At 35.1% G+C, this 24,862-nt stretch overlaps 1 protein-coding gene across 2 annotated transcripts in view; it reads right to left on the reverse strand.

Annotated features, from left to right (window-relative positions):
* LOC140154443 (cholesterol oxidase-like) overlaps positions 1 to 24,862 on the reverse strand; it is a 53,475-nt gene that overhangs the window by 14,199 nt on the left and 14,414 nt on the right. The window contains exons 1-3 of one of the 2 annotated variants that reach the window (XM_072177020.1): positions 22,687 to 22,794; positions 12,350 to 12,599; positions 5,823 to 5,956 (exon numbers count right to left, since the gene is read on the reverse strand). In XM_072177020.1, the coding sequence (XP_072033121.1) occupies positions 5,823 to 5,956; positions 12,350 to 12,599; positions 22,687 to 22,746 (444 nt within the window). In that variant the 5' untranslated portion in view covers positions 22,747 to 22,794. Of the gene's footprint in view, positions 1 to 5,822; positions 5,957 to 12,349; positions 12,600 to 22,686; positions 22,795 to 24,862 lie in introns of those variants that run through there. The other variant, XM_072177011.1, reaches the window with a different exon arrangement.

Below are 24,862 nucleotides of genomic sequence, written 5' to 3' on the forward strand. Positions count from 1 at the left end.
TTGCTCCCCCCCCCCCCTTCCCCTGTTTGACATGCAAAAAACCACTTGCACCATTTTGGCTTGGCCCCCTGTCCAAAACAAATATACTGACCATTCCATCCAAAACACTGTGGGGGCACCAGAAAAAAAAGTCAGGGGGCAGGGCATTAAGGGTGGCAAAAGTGTGTTTTGGGGGGGTTAAAATATGAAAATGCAACTAAAATTTGTGCCCAAAATGGCTAAACTTTCAGTTATTTTAGTTCTGACTCAGGAAACTGCTTAAAGGAAATCACTTAAGGTAAATGCCCTGTACTGAACCAAATTGAAAGTTACTGTTTCTTGGAAGCTTTGAAATACTTTTAAAAGAATTTGAACACTTTGTTTGGCCCCAACTCAAAGGACAGATTTGAGTGATGAATTGTGCATGATCCTGGCACCTGTCAACTGCATATTGAACAACAGTATGAGTTAGTCATCCAAGTTATATCATCCTGAGGTCTACAATGTATGTAGGTTATCTATGTCATAAGGGATTCCCAAACTGAATCATTTCTTACATCCAGTTATTAAAAGACTAAATATACGTATACATTTTTGACACAACCACATTATTTATTTTATCATGAAGCGTATCCCTATACTATTATTAGTATTATGGTAGGTCATGCTTAATTTAATTTGGCATGGATTTTAAAAATTCTTTCGAAAATGATGTTGCATGTCCCCCACAGAGGCAATGTGCCAAACCTCAAGTTTTAAAAATGCATGTATTTGGGAAATAATATGTGTACCAAGTCTAAATTAATCCTCTTTCCTGCATTCTGTAACCACACATGTGATAAATAGTTGAAAAGAATTTCCTGAGGTTTTACAACACTTTTCCCCAGGTAATTGATTAAGGGAAAAAAGAATCGGGGACACAGTTTCCAAGAATTTTCTCTTGTTATCTGAAACTACTCATTTTGATTTTGTGTGCTATAAATCATTGGTGCTTGGATTGGCATTTGGATAAAAATCCATTTCAGAATACATGCAAAATTGTTAAACCCAAATTTGTTTAAATTCCTTGAAATCTGAATCAAGTAAAACAATTGTTTGTACAATATAGAATTTATGCTAAGCTCATAATTTGGATTATACTTTCAGATATAATTTTTTTATTTTAGGTATATAAATGCAATATTAGGAGAAAAGAAACAAAACGCCTTTGCTTAAATTAAATCTAGTAAAGATTTAATTTTAAATAATTTCCATTAATATTCGACTTGACATACGATATATGTTTAATAAACATATAGCTTCGTTATTCTTTTCAAGACTTTCCAAATCACCAGGTTCCAGATCATTAAATGTCTTTTGTGCTGAGAATCATGTGAGTTTGAACCTTTGTCATGTGAGTTTAACAAAGCGTGATATTTTCACGGTATTATTTTTTTGTTTGATTTCACCTATTTGGAGCATTTTTGCATTTTTTTATATTCACGATTACAAACAGTAATACATTTAAAGCTTCATACTATCTTTTTGACTCCGAGTCTGGAATATAAACCTACACCCAAATGCATTTGTACACAAATGGGGCAAAGGTTAATAATGCAAAATGAATATATGCAAATGTTGTCGTGGTTGATGTTCATTTCATATATATTTTGTAATCCACTTCTATCATACACATATTCCACCTGGACAATACTCATTTCAAAATGTTAGGTACCATTTATTTATAATTATAATAATTTTGGTCTCTGAAGTAAAAGGAATGCACCTATTTCTTAATATATTTGAATTTTCATATTATTTTCATTCCAGGATTATGATGACATTGATATTCGACTAAATATGTAATTGTTATTAACACATCTCTTCCAAGAAGAATAGTCTGTTTAGTACTTTTGACAGTTTCGATTGATAAACCTCTTGCATTTTCTTTTTTGAATAAAGTTTTTAAACTTTGGTTAATAGAAACTGTACTTTGGTATAATATCTGTTAATAAATAATTAAATTAATACCTTTTTGACATTATACTTTGCACAGCCATTATGCACATATCAAATGCAGCCCCGGCCCCTGGGGGCCCGGGGATGGCCGGGTCGCGAGCCGTGGATGTTGGGTTTAAAAGTTCATGTCCCGGGTAAACACCTGGCCAGTCCCGGACCCACCGGCAAAACTCTCAGCCACTCCCGGCCCCGGGCGAATATCTTGATGCAAACCGATGCAAACCCGGGTATTCCTCGCCCAAGTTCCCGGCCCTGAGCATCGGATATAGGCCTGGATCTTAATATGGTTTTAATATCGCGGCAATCTTGTCATTCGGGTTCAATATTCGGCATGCAGGTATGGTTTCAATGGACTGCCGAGTTCTGGACATGCTGGTGGATTCAACGCTTCAAATATGCCTACATGTGTGTTCCATTGCAAATACGTCAGTTACTCACCTTGTTACGGAACATCTAAAAACGATAAACGAAATTAGGCTACCTAGATTCTCGTCACTAACATAGAGCAGCGTAATTCTTTCCTTTCCTTCCTATTGGGTGTGAGGCCTACTTACTTTATTCTGTTTGAGTATCAACCCACGGGCTCTAACATGCATATTATTTCAAACACCCTTTCAACGATTTGTGATTAATAATATTGTTAAACGCTCCAACATGAAAATATATTATAGTTTTGAAAATCTGTATATTAACACAAGACATTTAATTCAATTTTTATATCATACACCTATAATTATTTTTTAAAGAACGTGTACACTACCTATGGTACATGTATTAGTCTTCTAATTTTATTACGTATTATGGCCATGTAGCAGTCGATCGCAGATGTCACAAAAGTATCATGGATACTTTTATTATCACGGTCAGTTTTGTTTTTGAGTGTAGGCCTAATAATTTTTAACTTTACTCTCGGCGGATGGTTAATACTTTTAAAAAATAACGTAAAAAAATAAAAACCAATACATTTGGCATAAATAAGCGTATAGCAGGCTCTCGTTTGCATGCTAACTTTAGAGCCCCGGTAAATAGCAGATACATATGGCCTACTGCAAAATTTGGAAACAACAGCCAAGATTTTGTTTTTGGAATGGATTTATATGAACAGTAACATTAATGTGGCGACTCAGTGGATTATTAATATACATCCACGGGTTAAGTACGGCCAAGTGATAGGATTCCCCGGCCTATAAATGCGTGCATCCTTTACTAGCATACCACGGCCATGTTAACGGCCCATTTTACTTGTTGGAAAACCCCGGGTAAGTTACGACATAATCCCGGCCCTCCTCGGGTAAAGTCCCAGCCCAATTTCCCGGGGTTTTGGCCGACGCAATTCTTATACCAGTCCTGCCAACACCCGCTCCCCGGGACACACTTTGAGTCAAATCCGGGTCACATGATGTAAAATCCCGGACCATCCCCGGGTCCCCAGGGGCCGGGGTTGCATTTGATATGTGCATTAACACTGCTCACAATGTTGTTGTTGTTGTTGTTGGTTGTTGATATTTAATGATGTATGAACTCTTGTCCTATATGTATTGAGTGGAACGTTTAAGCAAAATATTTTCAAAAGAAAACCCATGATTGCCTCTTTAAAATACTCTCTGGATTTTGTTAATGAAAATTACCATTGTATGCAAAATTTTCCAAAAATACCAATCACTATGTAGTAACCAGTCAATCTATCTTAAACTCTTATGAATGAAAGTGAATTACAGATGAATTACTTTTGTTGGTTTTTCATTCACTAAATTGTCCTATTGTCAATAAACTTTCCAAAAAATTCCAACCCACTTCGTAATGCCAGGGTATTCCACCTGACTGGGTAACTGTGAGCCAATTGAACCTTTCATTAACCTTCGAAGGGTTCAGCTTTGTATTCAATACTAGTATTTATAGACTGAACACAATAAAAGTGACATTGGTTGAACAAGTTGCAAACTTGCATCATTATGATGAAGTTGCTTGCATCATGAGATCATTGAATTACCATGGCAATGTAAATATTATACCAAACAACCCAAACCGAGCAAACAAGAATCAGTTTTTGGTTATTAAACCGCTCAATTTATTTTTTTGAATAATATTAGTGATGACACACAATAAATGACATTGGTTGTGTAAACAACTTGTGCTTGCAGCCTTGCATCATATGATAAAAGTTTAGGATGTTTTGCATGTAAGATCATTGAATTACCATGGTAATGCAGAAATATTACAGAAAACAACTCAGGCAAACAACAATAATTTTTTGGCAACCAGTCGCTTATTCTTTTCAATAATATTTGTGATGACACACAATAAGTGTCATTGGTAATGCTGTGTAAGCAAACTTGTGCTTGCAGCCTTGCGTCATATGATAAAAGTTTAGGATGTTTTACATAAGATCATTGAATTACCATGGTATTTTGAAAATATTACAGAAAACAACTCAGGTAATCGACAATCATTTTTTGGTAACCAGTCAATATTCGTTTGAATAATATTAGTGATGACACACAATAAGTGTCATTGGTAAAACAAATGTGTGCTTTTTAGAATGTTTTGCAGAACATTGCATTACCATGGCAAAGCGAAAATATTCCACTAAACAACCTGGGCAAAGAAAAGTCATTTTTTGGTAAGCGGTCAATTATTCTTTTGAATAATATTACTTAATAGTGATGACACACAGTGACATTGGTATCACTGTGTAAACAAACTTGTGCTTGCAGCCTTGCATCATATTATGATAAAAGTTTAGGATGTTTTGCATGTAAGATCATTGAATTACCATGGTAATGCAGAAATATTACACCAAACAATCGTTTCTGGTAATCGATCAACCTATCTTATTAAACTCAAGTTATGACACACAGTTAATGACATTGGTGACACTGTGTAAACCTGCACTTGCAGTATTAGGTTAAGATGTTTTCTATGAGATCATTGAAATACCATGGCAATGTGAAAACATTACACCAAACTACAGTATAAAGAAGGCGTATTCTATATATATATGTATGTATATATACAGTATATAAATATATGCCTCATACTGCTTCTATTGTGTTACAGCTGGAAACTTGAACGTGGCGACGATTATTGCACATAAAGAAAATAATAGCGGGTCAAGGTGATGAGACAGCCACAGGAATGGCCTGTCTGGCTGAGCAATAAGTTTTAGTTCTGACCATTATTCTTTTATGTCATAAGAACAAATATTGCATTACAGAATTTAAAATATTTGGATGTGGGCAGATATAAAGTATTCTTTCTTTTGTTAATCCTGTTAATGACATCCTAAGATTGTTGTAAAAGTTTATATTATTTTGATTTTTTTCCCCTTTTTGATCAGATTTCCGGTACTTTGAACTATTCATCACAGCTGACAATTGATATCACTTTTGCATTAAGCTTTAAAGGGATGTTCAGGTATCTGTTGAGGACTCAACAAATCTGTTAAAATGGTTGATACCCTTGAAGAGGAAGGCCTGCCAGAGCAGTTCTTCAATATCTCTTAATTTGACAAGTGCTAATTGATGCAATAACATTAAAACATCAATTAGCACTGTCAAATTCAGAGATAACCTTGTTACCGATTAATTTGATAACCAGGCAGGTTTGGTTCACCCCAGAAGAACTGCTCTGTCAGATGTAACAGCTTAACTATTCTTCAAACATGCTCACCTGTCAAGACACAGTTCTTTAACCCCAATATGTTGTACACTCACAGAATGACCTTTGAATATGTTGGGTACAAAAACTCATTCTCCACAACTTGAGGTCAAATGTTCAGCTATGTACCCTGAATGGGGGTTATAGAACTATGTCATTGCAATGAGGCTATTTTGATGCAATCTTACCTCATCTTCAAATATTTTTGGTTCACATTCTAAGGCTACGTTTGCATTGATAAGTGAGGTTCCTCCTAAACCACATCCTTGTAGTACTGTTACGTCTGGAGATACTATAAGATCAAATAATCCTGTTGGGTCTCCTGTAAGATACAATGAAGATAGTATGGTTAATAACTACAGTTTACAATGTCATAGAAGAATGATGTAGTATAGTTAAAGTATAGTGTATAGTAGTATAGTACAATATAGTATATATTGTTTTATTATAGTCTAGTATAGTACATAATATAGTACAATATATATTGTTTTATTATAGTACATAGTATACTATATAGTATACTAGTATCATATAGTAAAGTACAGTATAGTATTCCTTGCCCACAATTTGATGAAGACATAATACTATGCATATTTTTGTGTATTTTCCAGGATATTCCCCATTTGGTGATGATGGTAGTGGTAAAGATAATGATGATTACCATCACCACCGCAATAATCACCATGATCATAATCATCTTCATTTGCAACATCATCATCAGCGACCGCATCATCATCATCTTCATTTCCTCCTTATTCTCTTCTTGAATAGAACTTTGAAAATATAATACTAATCAAGTACTTTGATTTGCATTAACTTTATTTAGTTTTAGTTACAAGTTAAATTTATTTAGTTTTAGTTACAAGTTAAAGGAGGTGTTTATACATAGGACATTATGAATGTCCAGTAGAAAACAATAGAAACACTTGTTTGTGGAATTGGAATTTGTTGATTGATAATATGAAAATCAATTTCAGGAAAAGATTATTATATAAAGCTCGTGAAATAAAATTATTTATTTGTAATTTGTAATTAAATTGCATTATTTACATAAATTTATTTTGGTAAAAAGTATTATTAAAGTGCAAAACAATATTTGAGGTGTCGGAATCGAATGTATGAGCTTAAAGTAGCAAACACAAATTTGTAGCAAACAGTCTTAAAGGAGTGTAATACACAATTACACGACATCTGGAGAAAAGGTGCTAGTATAAATAAAAGTAGTATTGAATACACTATTTCTGTCAATTCCAATCTAGATCCATCTTTCATTTAACTCTTTCCACGCGGACCAACTGCAGACGACAAGTTTTAAATTTTACTTTAAAAATTCAAAAATTTCAGAAATGTTAATTTCCATGACCATATTTGGAATCAGCATGAAAAATGTATTAAAATGAGTACAAACAAGCCTACTATTGGTACAGTGGTTCTTAAGATAGCTCTTGATATTTTGAGAAAATATTTCAAAACTTTGACATTTTTATGTTGCAGTCTATGGCTAGCACACAGAGCATCATGTTAAAAGTTCCTACTTCTTCATCTACCTACGCTAGACGTCATTGCTTTATATTGACAGATTGCTGCAATCAACACAGGTTTTTGTTCTTCAACATAGTTTTAATCTTAAGAAAATGTTTAGTTAAACTGAGATGCTAACCGTTTTAGAGCCGTATAATGGAATTCAATTTGCGCTGTCAACAAGCGAGCGCGCGTGAAAATACGTAGTTATTTTCACTCTTTACTAAGAAACTTCAATTTTATCAGTATTGAGTGGGTAGGTGTTATTTTACTTCCTTGTTTAATCTGAGATACTACTCTCTGAGGTTTAATCATGTTTAATTGATACACTTACAACAAGTGTCAACGCTGACAACAAGTGTCAACGCTGAAGATGACAAGATATGAATGATGAATATGAGCAAAATATGCAAATTCAAAACGAAGACACGCTTGACGATTTAAATAAAAATTCCTTTAAAAAAAGGAATGGGGCGCCCAATGGGAGCTATGATATGATGTGCTGAAATCCGGGGGCACTCCCACTTTGGACGTGACGCGTATGTAGGGCTATTAAGACCCCTTTTTCACCATCGCTGTCACCCAAAGACCCCATTACGATCACATGCTCTGTCACCCAAAGACCCCATATTTTTCCTTTAGATCTGTCACCCAAAGACCCCATATTTTTCCTTTAGATCTCTGAGTGTTACCGTAAATGCTGAAATGCTAAGTAATACACTGTACACTGCAACGAACTAAGGACGTTATCTAAGAATATTGGGTTGAAAACAAAGAAAACTAGTTTCTAGTAATATCCAAATACATGTATAAAATTTTGAATCCGCGGATCCACTTATATCGTTTTTATTATCAAGTTGATCAATTAGTATCAAACGCTTTGCTTAGGTCTAGGAATAAACCAGGAGTGCACACAGTTTTGTCTAAAGAATTTGAAATTAATTAAAGTTTTACTAAGGTCTAGGAAAAAGATCGCTGACCACTTAGGAAAGGAAGTGATATGTGTAAGAGCACTCAAAACATGGAAGGAGCTTCAAACTTCGAGCATTGTATAGCTCTTCAAAAATAATAGTATACATGGTATACAACAGCCGATACGGCCGATTCCTCCTACAGGTTTTTGCCACAACTAGAGATCTGCGCCAAAGAGGAAAGGCATGCAAACATATAATCTATCTAAAGATTATTGGTTTTTGTCAATCACATAACTGTAACTTATTCACCGCAACCAATAACAAATATTGTGGTTACAAAACGACTTAATATTTTGACATATCGAATGTTCCAGAGTATTAAATTATAATCTCGTATTCTTATGCTGCCTCGAATTCTGTAACCACAAAAATTTGATCAAAATATCATTTTTGCGGTCACTTATAAATTGATCCTTCGATTTTAATGAATGGTATAATTCAAAAGAAAGTGTTATATAAATTACCAGGTTAAGATAAGTTCAATATTATTGACAGGTAGATATACACCCCAAAAGTACATAACTTCCGTATGATGTTAGCCCGGACGTGGGCATCTTCCGTTCCTGTCAGATGGGAAAGACACTATCTTGTTCATTCCAATATATTCGTGATGAGAATGATCATCCATGAAAAAACATGAAGTGTTTAAAAAGCCTGAAAAGGTGCGTGAAATTGGGCTAAAAATGCCAAAAACGTGCTGAATTAATAATAATGAACAATAATGAATTAAAGAGTTGACAGGAGATTAGGAGTTAATGTTTTCTGCAGTTTCAGTGTACATCTTCTCACCGTTGATGGTTTGGTGGACTGTCATGTAACATGGATGTAGTAAGCCGTGATCCTAAAAATGCCTTTCACATTGACCAAAACTAATTACAAGACCTCTTCTACATTGAGGCTGGCTTTCCCTTTTAAAGGGAATTTTTATTTAATTTTATAATTGAAAAGTAGGGTCTATCATCATCATCATGACCATCATCACCGTGTCATTAAATATATTAATTAATTAATACAAACAAGGTCCCTGGTGTATGAACTTTTGGTCATCTTTATGCCCATATTTGGCTTGAAAGTGGCTTGCCGAAATAATTACGCAACCCCCGCTGACATTTCATAATATTGAGCAATATATGTACAAATTATGTGTCCACTCAAAATGGTTGACGTAAAAACGTTATAATGTTGTTCAAATTCAGTCCACGACTTTGACTACTTACACCTCATGTTCTCGTGTCGTCTATTAGATCGTTCTAATCAATTATTTTATCTGGTTCATGACGAGAAAGCACGTTTTTTATCGGCATTCCCGACTTTTTACGCTCAATGCTATTAACGTTCGCTGCCTTAACACACGTTTGAAACTATATTGGATTAGTAAAGAAGATCCACCCTGCTCTATTGACAATGTTGACTCTCGTGATCGCGTAAAGAAGGTTTAAAAATAATTCAAATTTTGTTGTTTTCTCAGTTTATATTTTTCGTTTTCCGCGATCTATTGTTTCAGCTGACACATAACAAACACGCCATCATTTCTCTCATTTAAAAGCTTAATTCGTGTCTGCAATTTCTTGCGAATGTGTGGGTATCTGGACATTAATTTCACTTCATATTTAAAACGGTGCAACACCTTAGAAGTAAATCGATTTCAGATTTTTTTCACATATAAAATTGTTACTATTTTGGTCTAATTCCATAGAGCATGTTGTTTACCATTTCCATGGTGATATTAATCATCGATACACGTGGGTTGTTTTTCATTTTTGGGCTACACAGATATTTATTTTATAAGGTAAAAGAAAAACAGTTATAAACTTGAACAAACTACCGTAAAAAATCGTTCTTTCCGAACAACTCGCTAAAGGCAAATATGCTTATTGACGAATTTTTACGGTATGATTAGAATGAGATAATTGATGATGATAACAATGATGCTTATTAACGAATTATTACGGTATAATTAATGAACCACATGACCTGAATGAACTCGTAATTAAAATTTTAATCACACCCACTGTAACAGCTGACTGAACACGTTGAATGTTATTCAAAAATAGTAGGGTGATCCCAAGTTGAGGCTACTCTGGATGAACTTTCGTCCCAACCACAAAAACATTTAGCGGTCATATGTTTATATGAAATGCTTATAGTTACAGATGTTACTGCCCATATGTGTAAGACTTATGAGATGATGATGATAATAATAATAATACCACTAATACTAACAATAATAATAATAATAATAATAATAATAATAATAATAATAATAATAATAATAATAATAATAATAATAATAATAATAATAATAATAATAATAATAATAATAATAACACTAATAATAATGATAATAATAATAATTATAATAATAATAATAATAATAATAATAATAATAATAATAAATACTAACACTAATAATAATAATAATAATAATAATAATAATAATAATATTAATAATAATAATAATAATAATAATAAATAACATATTGTAATAATTTTTAAACAACAATAAACAAATAAATGAATAAATAAATGTATATTATGTTAAATAAATATATATAAATGTATATTTAAATAAATATACGTAAATGTATATTATGTAATATAGGGCCCTATATATTTCGTTTGTTTTGTATATGTACGGCTCTCTTTAATTTATTATTCTTCCAGCACTACTCTGCCTGCACGTGCTTTTTGCATATGTAATAAACACATAAATAATATTTACTTTTCATCACTCATTTATTCAACTCATCAGAAAGTGTGGTCTGTAATTTATACTGATTTTGTTTTTATTGGGTTTTAACAAACCTACTTACGATCAGGAAAACAATGTAATGTGTGGATACCCACGCATTTGCCAAGAGCTATATATTATCTAGGTTTCTTTGCGCTTCGCTCGCTCTTAAATCACTATATTAAGCAGTGCTAATTATCTTATAATCAAGAGTTTAGTGACGAATTTCACCTGTTTATAGCATGTTTCAAGAAATAATTAGACATACTCATGAAGATTATTAAGTGTGCCTGAAAGAACATGGCCATGGTTATTATTTACGTAAATCCTGTAGTCATATACATAATTGAAAAAAAAAAAAATAAATAAATTTAAAAAAATAAATAAATAAATAAAGGAGTGCATTTTCTGATAATAAACGATATTGTTTTGCAGATAGCATAACCCACGATGGTGTCGACTGCAGACGACAAGTTCCAGCATTAAAATTAGTACAAACAAGCCTAATATTGGTGCAGTGGTCCCTGCTCTTGATATTTTGAGAAAATACCTCAAAACTTGGGACTTTTTATGTTGAAGTCTATGGCTAGTACGCAGAACATGAAGACATTTATATCATTAAGAAATTTTTAGATTCCTAGTATATACTAATAGAAGAAGATCTCAGTGTACGTTCTAGTCGAACTTGACTCAATGGTGTCAAGTTTGACACGAATCGGAATGAAAACTATGAAGAATTTTTAAATTAAATTTATCTTGGAATCTAGTCAAATTTATCTAAACATAGGCCTAATGCTAACTACAATCAGACATTATTTTAATATGTTTTGGTAAAATGTCCTTCAATACAGCTGATACGAAACTAGAATAGTTTAATATTTATTACTTTTAGCATTCAGATAGGAAGATAATATACTGTAAAGGAAGGTCTTTTCGCTTCCTGCCTTTCAGACCTTGGCTCATAAACCTGGATATACTGAAAGGTTAAGAAAACTTGATTGCCAAGTGTTTCGAACCAAGAAACACTATATATGGGTGAAGAAACTTGCATTGTCGATAAGTGTTTCAAAACCAGAAACATTACAAGGGTACAATGTAGAGAAACTTGATTTTCAATGATCTTCGAATGGAATGTGCCAATTTCGTCTTATATTTTGGAGAAAAAAAATTAAAAAAATTATTATAAACTATTTGTCCATGATTCCAGAGAATGACATGTCACATGGATCTTTGGGACACAAATTAATGAAAGATATTGATCACGAGCGACCTTATACAAGTGTCAAAAAGAACATCGCATTGACAAAAGCTCCCGGTTATGTTAAAGCGCCTTCGATAGCGCATTCAAGATGTAATATTTTTAGTACGATCTAATAGGCCTCCACATAAAATATGTAAGATATTTAACATAAAATATCAGATATCAAAACAACAGATGTAGTTATTATCAATAGTTTCGAAACTAATTAAAAAACAAACTACAACTTACCATATACTGATTTTTGATTATTGTGCGTCATCTGTATTTCTCCAATGGTTTCTGTCTCACGCTCCGGGAAATCTCCAGGACGCCATTCTTTTCCTCTCTCCAAGACGCACACCTTCTGACCCGCTCTGGCGCTCCGACTGGCCGCGATGGACCCTCCATATCCAGATCCAATAACGACAACATCATATTGAGATTCTATGTGACTTAGTGGTAGCGAGAGTTGAGGAAAATATTTTTTGTCCACTTTGCTCTGAAAATACATGTAGAAGAGAAAAGCTCTTGTGAGATATAATTTGTGTACGGTATTTCCAACATTTTTGAATGAATGAAGATGGTGAACTTCAAAAAAATTATATGCGACCACGTATGGTGATGTCACGAGCACTATAGTATGCATGAGTGGGCGACCAAGCATGCCCAAAAGATTTTTGCCTTCGGGTTGTAAGCTAAAATTGTTCCAATCTAAATAAGGACAAATCTTGTTTTAAACTATGAGTATAGATTGTCGAACACCACACACACCCACTGATTCATTCATTTCTCGGTATAGACTGTAATTAAATCTTAATTTAATAAAGTGTAGGGCCTTAAGCGAAATTGAAGACTTGAATGGAGACTAATAAATTCCCAAGTATTCCACAATTGAAGACCTGAGCGCAAGAAGACCGTAAGTCCACTTGGCCCCTCAACATGTATACACTAAAGCTGCGTATAGTTTCTTACTTATAGTTTGATAATGTTTAATACATGTTCAGGGGCCAAAACAGATCGTTCACAACCTTTCATGAGGTTTTGACCCTGGAACATGTATTACACATTATCAAGCCCTAAGAAACTATACATAACTTAAGCGTACATACATGTTGAGGGGCCAAGTGGACTTACGGTCTTCTTGCGCTCAGGTCTTCAATTATTTATCTATAAACTCAAAATGAGGTGATGTTGTTTCTTGGTTTGGTTTAACCGTACTCCTACGAGTCATTTACAGCCTTGTCAAAAATAAATACACAATAGGCTCAGTCCATATCAAAACAGATTGAGTGTACACCCACCCTCTTGGATTTTGCTCTCCTTTGGCTCAGGGGTACCTTTCATGGATCCCTAGGTGAGGTCACAAGAAAAAATTCAAATTCCATTTCGTTTGCGAATGGCGGGCAATCAAAGTTTGGCGACCTCGACCAAAATTGTGAATTTAAGGGGTCCAAATGACAAAGTGCTCTCTTTGAGGAGCACTTTCTTCTTAATTGAATCAGTTGTGATCCTCTTTTGAATGTGGTCACTCACTGGCTGTGTCTGAAATACCTAATGCCAAAAAGATAGATTTCGGAATTTCGTTGGGATTTCAGAGGGGGTCAAAATCAGCACTTCGTACTGTTCAATCAAATTATCTTGATTTTGAAGGACCCATGATAATGTCACAGTGCACTTATAGGTCCTAATTATGTTCAGAATGGATTAACCATATGCCATGAGCAATTCAAAAAAAGAGAAATTTCTAGACCCCTACAGAATTTTAGGCCACCCCTAAAGTGGTTCAGCCACAAATGGCGCTTAAAATCGGCAAATTTTGACCCCTAATAACTTTAGGTGTACACCAGATATGAATTTCTAGTCTTTTGCATCTGAAAGAATGTAGTTTAATGTTACTTGGAACATAAGATTTGTTTTGTATTTTTGTGTTTTAGTATTAAGTTGACGCTTTCAAAAATAGTCATTTTTGCCTAACATACCATGCATACAGGATACGGTACAAAATGCCAATTTTAGTATAATATTTTTTATATTTTTGATCACTTTATAGCCATTTGTATTATTTATCCTGATATTTCAAGTTGCTTTTGAGTCAAGTAATAAGAAAAACTACTTTCTAATCCTCTGTATGGATTTTAAGGGGTCAAAATGCACTTCCTGGCAACGATGCACATGCAAAGTACAGGTTATGGGGTCAAATGTTCAGAATGCTCCCAATTATGTCAAGTAATATATCAAATTACTCGTATGGTCATGTGGATTCCAAAAAATGTATAGTTTGTTATGTGCCAGACCTTTCAGGAGGGCGCTATGACGAAAAATGTTCATAGGTCAACGACCTTTTTGAATTCTGACCATAGTAGTTAACAACGTCTGATTTTGGTAATTTTGGTGTCTAATTATATATGTTTTCTTGCATGAGAAATACAAAGTTAAGCAAATTAATAAACTATACAAGGAACCGACGACCCTCTTTTGCAACATGGCTGCCAAAAGCATCCATATTGTAATAAGGAGGTCATTGGTTCCTTGTACAGTTTTTTAAGTTGCGTAGTTATATTTCTCATGCAAGAAAACATAATTAGACACCAAAATCGGACGTTGTTAACTATATAATAACAGGATAAATAAGACAATTTGCTATAAAGTGATCAAAAATAGAAAAAAGGGTATGTTGAAATTGACATTTTGTACCCATAACCTGTACATTATTAGTCAAAAATTGGGATTTTTGGGACCATCAACTTAGTATCAAAACACAAAAATACAAAACAAATCTTATGTTCCTAGTAACATTAGACTACATTCTTTCAGATGCAAAAGACTAGAAATTCATATCTGGTGTACACCTAAAGTTATTAGGTGTCAAAATTTGCCGATTTTAAGCGCCATTTGTGGCTGAACCACTTTAGGGGGCCTAAAATTCTGTAGGGGGTCAAGAAATTCATCTTTTTTTGAATTGCTCATAGACATTGGCACATGGTTAATCCATTCTGAACATAATTAGGACCTATAAGTGCACTGTGACATTATCATGGGTCCTTCAAAATCAAAGATAATTTGATTGAACAGTACGAAGTGCTGATTTTGACCCCTCTGAAATCCCAACGAAATTCCGAAATCAATCTTTTTGGCATTAGGCATTTCAGACACAGCCAGTGAGTGACCACATTCAAAAAGAGGTCACAACTGATTTAATTAAGAAGAAAATGCCTCTCAAAGAGAGCGCTTTGTCATTTGGACACCCTAAATTCCCAATTTTGGTCAAGGTCGCCAAACTTAGATGGCCCGCCATTCGGAAACGAAATTGAATTTGATTTTTTTTTCTTGACCTCACCTAGGGGTCCATGAAAGGTACCCCTGAGCCAAAGGAGAGCAAAATCCAAGAGGGTGGGTGTACACTCAATCTGTTTTGATATGGACTGACCCAATATGTGACTCTGTTTAGATAAAAGGGACTTAAGAGTTGCTGGGAAACGAAGAAACGATGAGAAAACCATTAAGTAGATCATGTCAGGGTGAGCGTAATTAAAATGTGGGCAACAAACACACGGAGCTACAACACGAGATTATCTTGACATTTGCAACAGTTTCATCTCAAAAGGTGGTTTCTTTTGATATTGCAGAATCAAACATTTGTGTCATCCCACTGGACTTGGAGGCTGCTTCCAAACGTCATTGCATCAATATCATATTCGGCAGAAGAAAGGACTTTGTGTGGCACGAAACTCAATGTTTGGAAAACTAGTAAGTTAGTTATCATCTCATTTACACATACATGATAAATGTATATCTTTAGAGTAGTAGCAGATACGAGATCGCATATGTTTCGAATACGCTCTAAGAAATAAAGGTTCTAAAAAGGTTCTTAAGTTGTCCTCTCTGGAGGACAAAAAGGTTCTATTTAGAACCTTTATTTCTTAGAATGTAGGTATCAAATCAAAGAAGTTATTATCATGAGTGTTATTACCATGATTCCATAATGGTGATAAAATACCGTAAAACCTCGTCTACAAGCATAGTGTTTTGATGAAAGCTAAATTAATACGAGACACGCGTAAATATGACAATACAATATTGGTCTTACAATAATACTTGTTTGAATATGCTTTGATCTGTAATTTATTTGCTCAAACTCCATAATGGCACCTGGATTAATTTAGCTTTCATCCGAAGCACTCTATGCACTCTATATGCTTGTAGACGAGGTTTTACGGTATGCTTTCTAATCTGCAAGTGAAGATCATATTATACTTTGGATTTCCACCATGATATGTGCTAGAAATATGTAAACCAGTGAAGCTGTTCGTCACTTTCTTAACCCTTAACCATTGTTAACCGCATCCTTTCGCGCTCTTTTAGGACGCTTTCTCAACATTTTATATTGGTAGCAATGGAAGTTGGCGGTTTTAGTTTGACATGTTTGGGAAAACGTCTTGAAAATTGATGCAAAGCGCGAAATCTTTGCTGTAGGATGCATCATAACTATCAAAATTCGATGCAATATCACAAAGATATTTAAACTGCGATCATTATTAACAGTAAATTTCCTTGTTTTAGATGTCTGATTTTTAACACTTATTTGACGTAAACTTAATATAAATCCAATTTATCTTAATACATGCTTGCTTTAAAAGCAGTGTCGATCTGCCTTGAAAATAGAAACCGTCAACTTTGCTAAATTATCTGGTTTACCACATACTTTAATTTGAAATCCATCTGTCGTGAAAAAGTAAGATAAGATTGTTCTAATGTTTATTGATGATAAGTTAATGGAATCAATAGTCAGCTATTGATAAGTTGGAGCAGTTTCTTATATAATTTGATACGCTAAATGACGATTTTGCGCACGTGCTGATACTTATAATTGATGAAACGGTCTACTGCTGCTATACTTGTTGATGGGAATGAACTACATGCGTTGTTAAGCTAAAACTTAGAACTACCAGAAAAGCTATGATCACCTCGATGCTTGGAGAATGGAGATAGATGAAATAAAATGTGTATTACACCATGATTTCATCTAATTATAAGGGATGAAATCAAAACCCGACGATTCCGTCCAGTTTCTATATTCTAAACAATGGAAACCGGACGGGACCGCCGGTCAACCACCGGTCGAGTTTTCGATTTCATCCCTAACCATATGTAATGTATAATATCTACTCCGGGGTAACTATCTAGTATGAAAATAATATTTTATACTTGTGGGTCAGTCCATGTCGAAACAGATTGAGTGTACACCCACCCTCTTGGATTTTGCTCTCCTTTGGCTCAGGGGGACCTTTCATGGATCCCTAGGTGAGGTCACAAGAAAAAAATTCAAATTCCATTTCGTTTGCGAATGGCGGGCAATCAAAGTTTGGCGACCTCGACCAAAATTGTGAATTTAAGGGTCCAAATGACAAAGTGCTCTCTTTGAGGGCACTTTCTTCTTAATTGAATCAGTTGTGATCCTCTTTTTGAATGTGGTCACTCACTGGCTGTGTCTGAAATACCTAATGCCAAAAAAGATAGATTTCGGAATTTCGTTGGGATTTCAGAGGGGGTCAAAATCAGCACTTCGTACTGTTCAATCAAATTATCTTGATTTTGAAGGACCCATGATAATGTCACAGTGCACTTATAGGTCCTAATTATGTTCAGAATGGATTAACCATATGCCAATGTCTATGAGCAATTAAAAAAAAGAGAAATTTCTAGACCCTACAGAATTTTAGGCCACCCCTAAAGTGGTTCAGCCACAAATGGCACTTAAAGTCGGCAAATTTTGACCCCTAATAACTTTAGGTGTACACCAGATATGAATTTCTAGTCTTTTGCATCTGAAAGAATGTAGTTTAATGTTACTAGGAACATAAGATTTGTTTTGTATTTTTGTGTTTTAGTATTAAGTTGACGCTTTCAAAAATAGTCATTTTTGCCTAACATACCATGCATACAGGATACGGTACAAAATGCCAATTTTAGTATGATATTTTTTATATTTTTGATCACTTTATAGCCATTTGTATTATTTATCCTGATATTTCAAGTTGCTCTTGAGTCAAGTAATAAGAAAAACTACTTTCTAATCCTCTGTATGGATTTTTAAGGGGTCAAAAATGCACTTCCTGGCAACGATGCACATGCAAAGTACAGGTTATGGGGGTCAAATTTTCAGAATGCTCCCAATTATGTCAAGTAATATATCAAATTACTCGTATGGTCATGAGGATTCCAAAATGTATAGTTTGTTATGTGTCAGACCTTTCAGGAGGGCGCTATGACGAAAAATGTTCATAGGTCAACGACCTTTTGAAAGTATCAAAACACAAAAATACAAAACAAATCGTATGTTCCTAGTAACATAAGACTACATTCTTTCAGATGCAAAAGACTAGAAATTCATATCTGGTGTACACCTAAAGTTATTAGGTGTCAAAATTTGCCGATTTTAAGCGCCATTTGTGGCTGAACCACTTTAGGGGGCCTAAAATTCTGTAGGGGGTCTAGAAATTTCTCTTTTTTGAATTGCTCATAGACATTGGCACATGGTTAATCCATTCTGAACATAATTAGGACCTATAAGTGCACTGTGGCATTATCATGGGTCCTTCAAAATCAAAGATAATTTGATTGAACAGTATGAAGTGCTGATTTTGACCCCCTCTGAAATCCCAACGAAATTCCGAAATCAATCTTTTTTGGTATTAGGCATTTGAGACACAGCCAGTGAGTGACCACATTCAAAAAGAGGGTCACAACTGATTTAATTAAGAAGAAAATGCCTCTCAAAGAGAGCGCTTTGTCATTTGGACACCTTAAATTCCCAATTTTGGTCAAGGTCGCCAAACTTAGATGGCCCGCCATTCGGAAACGAAATTGAATTTGAATTTTTTCTTGTGACCTCACCTAGGGGTCCATGAAAGGTACCCCTGAGCCAAAGGAGAGCATAATCCAAGAGGGTGGGTGTACACTCAGTCTGTTTTGACATGGACTGACCCTTATGCTATTTGATCAGTAGGCCCAAGTGGCTATTAAAGGTAGTATATATAAAATTGAAGTGTATTCCTGCCGAGTTACACATTTTAGGCTTGCTTGAAGATATGTTGGTGATAATTAAATTTGATCTTCATTACTCCTAATAATACATTGTACGAGATCGTAACAATTATGACAATAAGCAAAATATTATTGCAATCGCATGCTAAACATCCTCCCCATGTATATACCTCACTAAAATCATCATCAAGATCCGAAGAGTCATAATCGTCATCTTCATCGCTATGCTCTTCGTTATCTTCAGTATATTCAACATACTGCTGAATCACGTGACTCGGTATCGAATGAGCTCTACAACTATGCTCATGCTGCTGTGTATTCCCACCATTGTCATGAAAATCATTTTGACCAAGTCCAGAGTCTGACAAAAGGACAGTTGGTATGTGGCCGAAGAGCGGGTGAATGGTGTGGGGACGGCATTGGCGATGGGAGGGGGTAATGTGATGAGGTGAAGAACTGTCTTGATCCTGCTGACATTGTAGTAGGTTTACTTGAAGTTGATTTAATGAGCTAGAGCTATGCTCCACGTCACGTTCCATGACAGATGCTGCTGCATGCTGTCGTTGCACAAAATTAGTCCGACGAATAGGACCTGGTTTTTTTCTCAGTTACCAACTATCACTGCTCAGGCTCTGATTGCTCAAGAAAGATTGACCGCGAAAGTCCAGTGACCACGCCGCCCGAAAAAAAACATATAATCTATCTAAATATCTATTCGGGCGGCGTGGTCACTGGACTTTCGCGATTCGTCTTTCTTGCGCCATAGATATGAGATAGTGGTCATAGTCTGAGGTGAATATTGTCTGGGAAATAAGAAAAAAAGGTCCTACACGTCGGACTTCACAAAATCAAGAGAAGTCATAAAGTTGGCGATTCAAACCCTGGTGATCGGTTCTCTATGCGAGTCGAGTCTTCTTTCACAAAATCGCTACGATGTGTTATATCTGTGACGATATCTTCGCTCTGTGTATGACGCGAAGATAGCGGCGATGTCAATTGTCGCAAACCTAAACAACTGTATAAACTTCACTTCCAAAAATATCACAAACATGTAAACACGTATTGTATCGTACGTCGATGAACATTATTTGACCAAAATACATGTAGTGTCAAACTATAAATAAGTGTGAATGGATGAGCCCACCCCCGGCCGGCTGGATGATAAAACTGTAAAAAAACTCCCTATAATTGCACCTACATGTGTACCATTTCCGCATTCGATATGCAAAACCGCATTTATTCATATTGGCCTACTTTTGACATCTGCGTTTGGCATGTGCTATGTGTAAGTTCGACCTGTTAGTAGAAGAAATATATTTTGGAGTGACTGGTTGCTAATTTTAATCTTGGGGTGTAGGATATCATCCCGGAATTTCCTTCAGGAGTTGATATCGATAGACGTTAACAAACCCATCAGTGTGTTGCTCCACATGAAAACAAACCAAGCAGGGTCTCTGGTGCATTCAGAACATCGGACCAATGAGACCATACACATTTTTGAAAAGGCAATTTGGGGAATATCGCTTCAAAATCTGCCTTAGGCATTGTGCATTGTGGGTTATGAGAAAGCGTTTGACAGCCTTGATCATCAGTTTTGCCATTTTTCTTTGGGAAGAGTCAAACTACAATAACTTTATCAAACATGCATCATCATTGGACAAAAGTTCAAAACACGTGGTTTTCATGCAAATAAGTCTAAGTAGCAATCAGCGCTGTCAGTCCGAATAACTCGCCTTTGGAGATGACAACATCTCATTCTGATTCTCCGAAATGTAGGACAAAACTAGAAAAGTCACGTGCCCAACAGCTATGCCTTCCTTCACTTGTACTATTTTAGTAGTCCCATTTGCGCAAATAAAATTGTAATTTAGGCGCGTGTGGCTTATATGTGCTGGGTATATATATATATATTGGAAATGGGTTGGTCGTGTTATAAATAAAACGTTAGTAACCTAATTATCTAAATGTGTGATGTCTGGGCAATAACATCAATCTTGTCCTAGTCTGCTAAAATTTGCGTTATATTCCGTACTTGGTCACGTGATAAAGATTTGGTGGAACAGACCAGGATCCAGGTTGATGCGATGTCTAGACCTAATATAAACTATTAAACTAATTAGATTAAGCTTAGAAGATACAAACAAGATCTGACTTAAGCCTCAAGCACTATCCTATGAATTTGAGATCCCTTTAGAACAATGCCTCAAACGAACTCATTAAACTCATTTAACTTATTATCTCTTAATCATGCTAATGAAATAACGTGGTTAGTATCTAAATAATTAGGGACGTGTCTCGACAATTACTTCTACACTTTGTGATGCAGGGTATAAAATTGAGAAAGTCTGCAGACGAAAACATTAGACCTTTTTCCTTATCCCATAATACACTATTTCAGCAGGCATTTAGTATCATCTCAAAGCACAAGTTTCAATGTGATGCATAAAACCGGCGTTCGAAAGCAGACATGAGAAATCGCTAGCGCGAGTGCCCGCAAAAGTGCATTTTGGGATACTGAAAAAAGGTCAATAAAAATAAACGGTTGCTTCCAACCCACCAGACTATTTTAGGTTGACTGAAAAAATTGGTTCAGTTTTCTGTGGTTTTGTCCACACATGGACAGAACTCTATGCTTTTCTGTCAATTGCTCAATAGGTGAAATGAATTGGATGATATATAAGCATTAAAAATGACAAATATTAATATTGTAGTCAGTTAGGGAGTCAAGATAAATATAATCATCATAAGCTCGACTGGTTCCAATCATTTTACACCCTTAGGATCACGACACAGACATATTGTGTTTGTTTTGCCATTTCTTCTGAGATTTCTTGTTCCTTACATACTATTGAAAACAGAGTCACTCCTTAATTTTCGTGGGTCAACTTATACAATTATGTCTAAAAGGAAATGGCACCTTTTCTTCATGATAAAGTAATGAACTTGTAAAAATTGAAAGGCAAATATACACGGGCGTAGCTTAAACCAGTCTGAATGGGGCGTGTACTGCCTTTTGTGTCGACAGAATTTGTGACATTTTTTAAAACCAAATGTTGTCTCCGCAGAATTTGTGAAATTGTTGTCCACCCGCGTCGAAAATTTCGGACGTATTATATTGCAATTTGCCGACGGACACGTGATTCGCAGCCAAAATGCCTTCAATTGCCGACAAAGTTCTTTCAATGGGGGTGTAACACCCCCACAAGCGACGGCCCTGATGAAATGTCATAAAACCATATGATAAAACATGATTTTATGTTTGTCTAGGGTGATGCATCTACTGTTTAGTGATCATTAATATTTATAAATACCGGTAATATATGATGATTGATACATGTAATGATAGCGTGATACACTGTTAACGTTGTTAATACGCTAGGTGTATTTAATAACCTGCAGCGTTGGTTCAATAATGATCAACTAAATTGTTTGGTAAAATCTTTTCAATGTAATGTTTTCCTTGCAAGCAGTGGAGTTGATCATTGTTGAACCAACGTTAGTACGTTACGTAGCGTTTTTACAGTGTAAGTCACAAAGCATACCTCCTCCATGTGCTGTTTATCAATGGAATACCCACCATCCTGGTATGTTCCATAAGGCATCTCTATGATGAGCTCCCGTAATGCCTATAGCATTTTATGTAAAACAGAATCGTGAGTCGGTATGTGGATGATACATTCGCCCAAAAACGCCGCAAAGGTTTTTATCATGAGTAGGCCTAGTGCATTGGTAAACTACAATTTCACCCAAAAACAAGCTTATTTAGAGGGAAATTCTTAAACTATTACTTTCACCAACTTGAGCAGGTTGATGTTTCTGCAGCAATGTTCAAAACAGTATAGGTCGTAAAGGCCACAAGTACTGATGACGTCAGACAGCTGGTCAGCTCATTCAAATTTTCGAATGAAGGTCCCAGTATTATTTTATTTGATGCCAGATAATCGTAGTATTAGTATCATCTGCATGATTAGTGGTCATTTACTATGTTTACAGAATTTACAGTGAATGAGGAAATAGTTTGACCACTGCACTGGTGGCATTTTTGACTATTGACGTCATCAATAATTTGACCAATTTTAATTCGATGGATATGCTTGAATACCTTGATGATAAAAATAGTATTTCCTGTTATTTTGATATGTTAAATTTAGTTAAAGTTGGTGCCGTGGTTATAGAATGTACGCTAATTTATATGAACTATTATAATCAGTAAATCCGAAGAATGTGGGATTTTGAACAAACTTTTATCATTCATATTTAGAAAAGACGACCTGATTGGTGGAATATTACCAGGTACATTGTAATATTACATGAATATCTATATAGTGTGCTTGATTCCTACCGATTATCATGATTATAGTGGTCTATACGAAGTCTTCTATCTTTTCCGTAGTATAATAAATAATTCAAAATAATCAATGAGAGTTGTATCTGATTTTATGTTTTAGTTGCTGCAATAACAATTTTGCAATAACACGTCGTGCTGGTATAAGAATTAGATGCTATTGTAACACCTATAGTACAGGTAATGATCGAACTTTTTTTAATAAAAGAAAAATATCAGTATCACTTGTATAAATATATTGGCATACTAGTATAGTTCCTAATCTAGTATGCGACTTTCACTCGACGTACTTTCATATCACGCTTGAAACACAACCTTTACAGCTCAGGCAATTGTAATGGAACATATAAATGATAATTTGGAAAAAAAAGGCTCACAAATGATTATTTTTGAAAATATTCAGATTACAAGATGAAATGTTGTCGACCAAAAATTTGAAATTATCTTTGATGATTTCGTCAGCAAATACAACTTGGTCGAAGTTCGGCGTTATACATTATTTGAACAATTTATTTCATTGAACCGTTTTGTAAACTTGAATTGAGTGAACCCTAAACCATGAAAGGACTTCACTTATAAATAGACAATTGCTGTATTGATGTAGTGGCTACTTTCATGTTTCAGTGCACAAACACCAAGCTTAAAGGCCGAGAAAGTCAAGGTGCGATTTACCCCGAAAGCACGAAAAGTAAATGTGTACATCTACAACATGTATGAGCCGAAATGGTCTCAGTGGCGAAGTTCAATAACCTCCATTCACTAACCATAGCTCAAATTTGACCTAACGTTGTAGAGTATGAGTTTTTATACCCAACACATTATAAGGTCATGTGATGAATGTACAAACAAATTGAGGTTAAAGAACTGTGTCGTGACAGATTGGAATATTTTGGATCTTATGATGACCTCATTCCCGATGGCATAGCTCATTGACCTCCATTCAAAAATCAACAACCATATAAGCTCAACAGTTGACCTCAAGTTGTGGAGTATGAGTTTTTCTACCGAACACAATCAAAGGTCATTCTATGCATGTAGAAGTCTATTGGGGTTAAAGAACTGTGTACTGATGGATGAGCATGTTTCTTAGTAAAAACATAGTATCTGTAAGTAGATAACAAAGAAGATATTGTGTTTTTCGTTTGGGAGAAAGGTGGGCATTGGCCCCTGAACATGTTTAAAGCACAATCTCCTATATAACCGGTAGGGAGTTTTGTTTTAAACATGTTCAGGGGCCACAAACACATAGTGGTTTTTTCCTGCCCAACGACCTTGTAAAAATCGTGAGGGAAGATGCGTGTAATTTGTATTTATTTGAGCATATGATTTGAGTGATGTTCATAACAAACACTTGCACTTTTTTCACGTGAGCA

This window comes from Amphiura filiformis, chromosome 1 (assembly GCF_039555335.1).
Source record: "Amphiura filiformis chromosome 1, Afil_fr2py, whole genome shotgun sequence".
Classification (NCBI taxonomy): Eukaryota; Metazoa; Echinodermata; class Ophiuroidea; order Amphilepidida; family Amphiuridae; genus Amphiura; species Amphiura filiformis.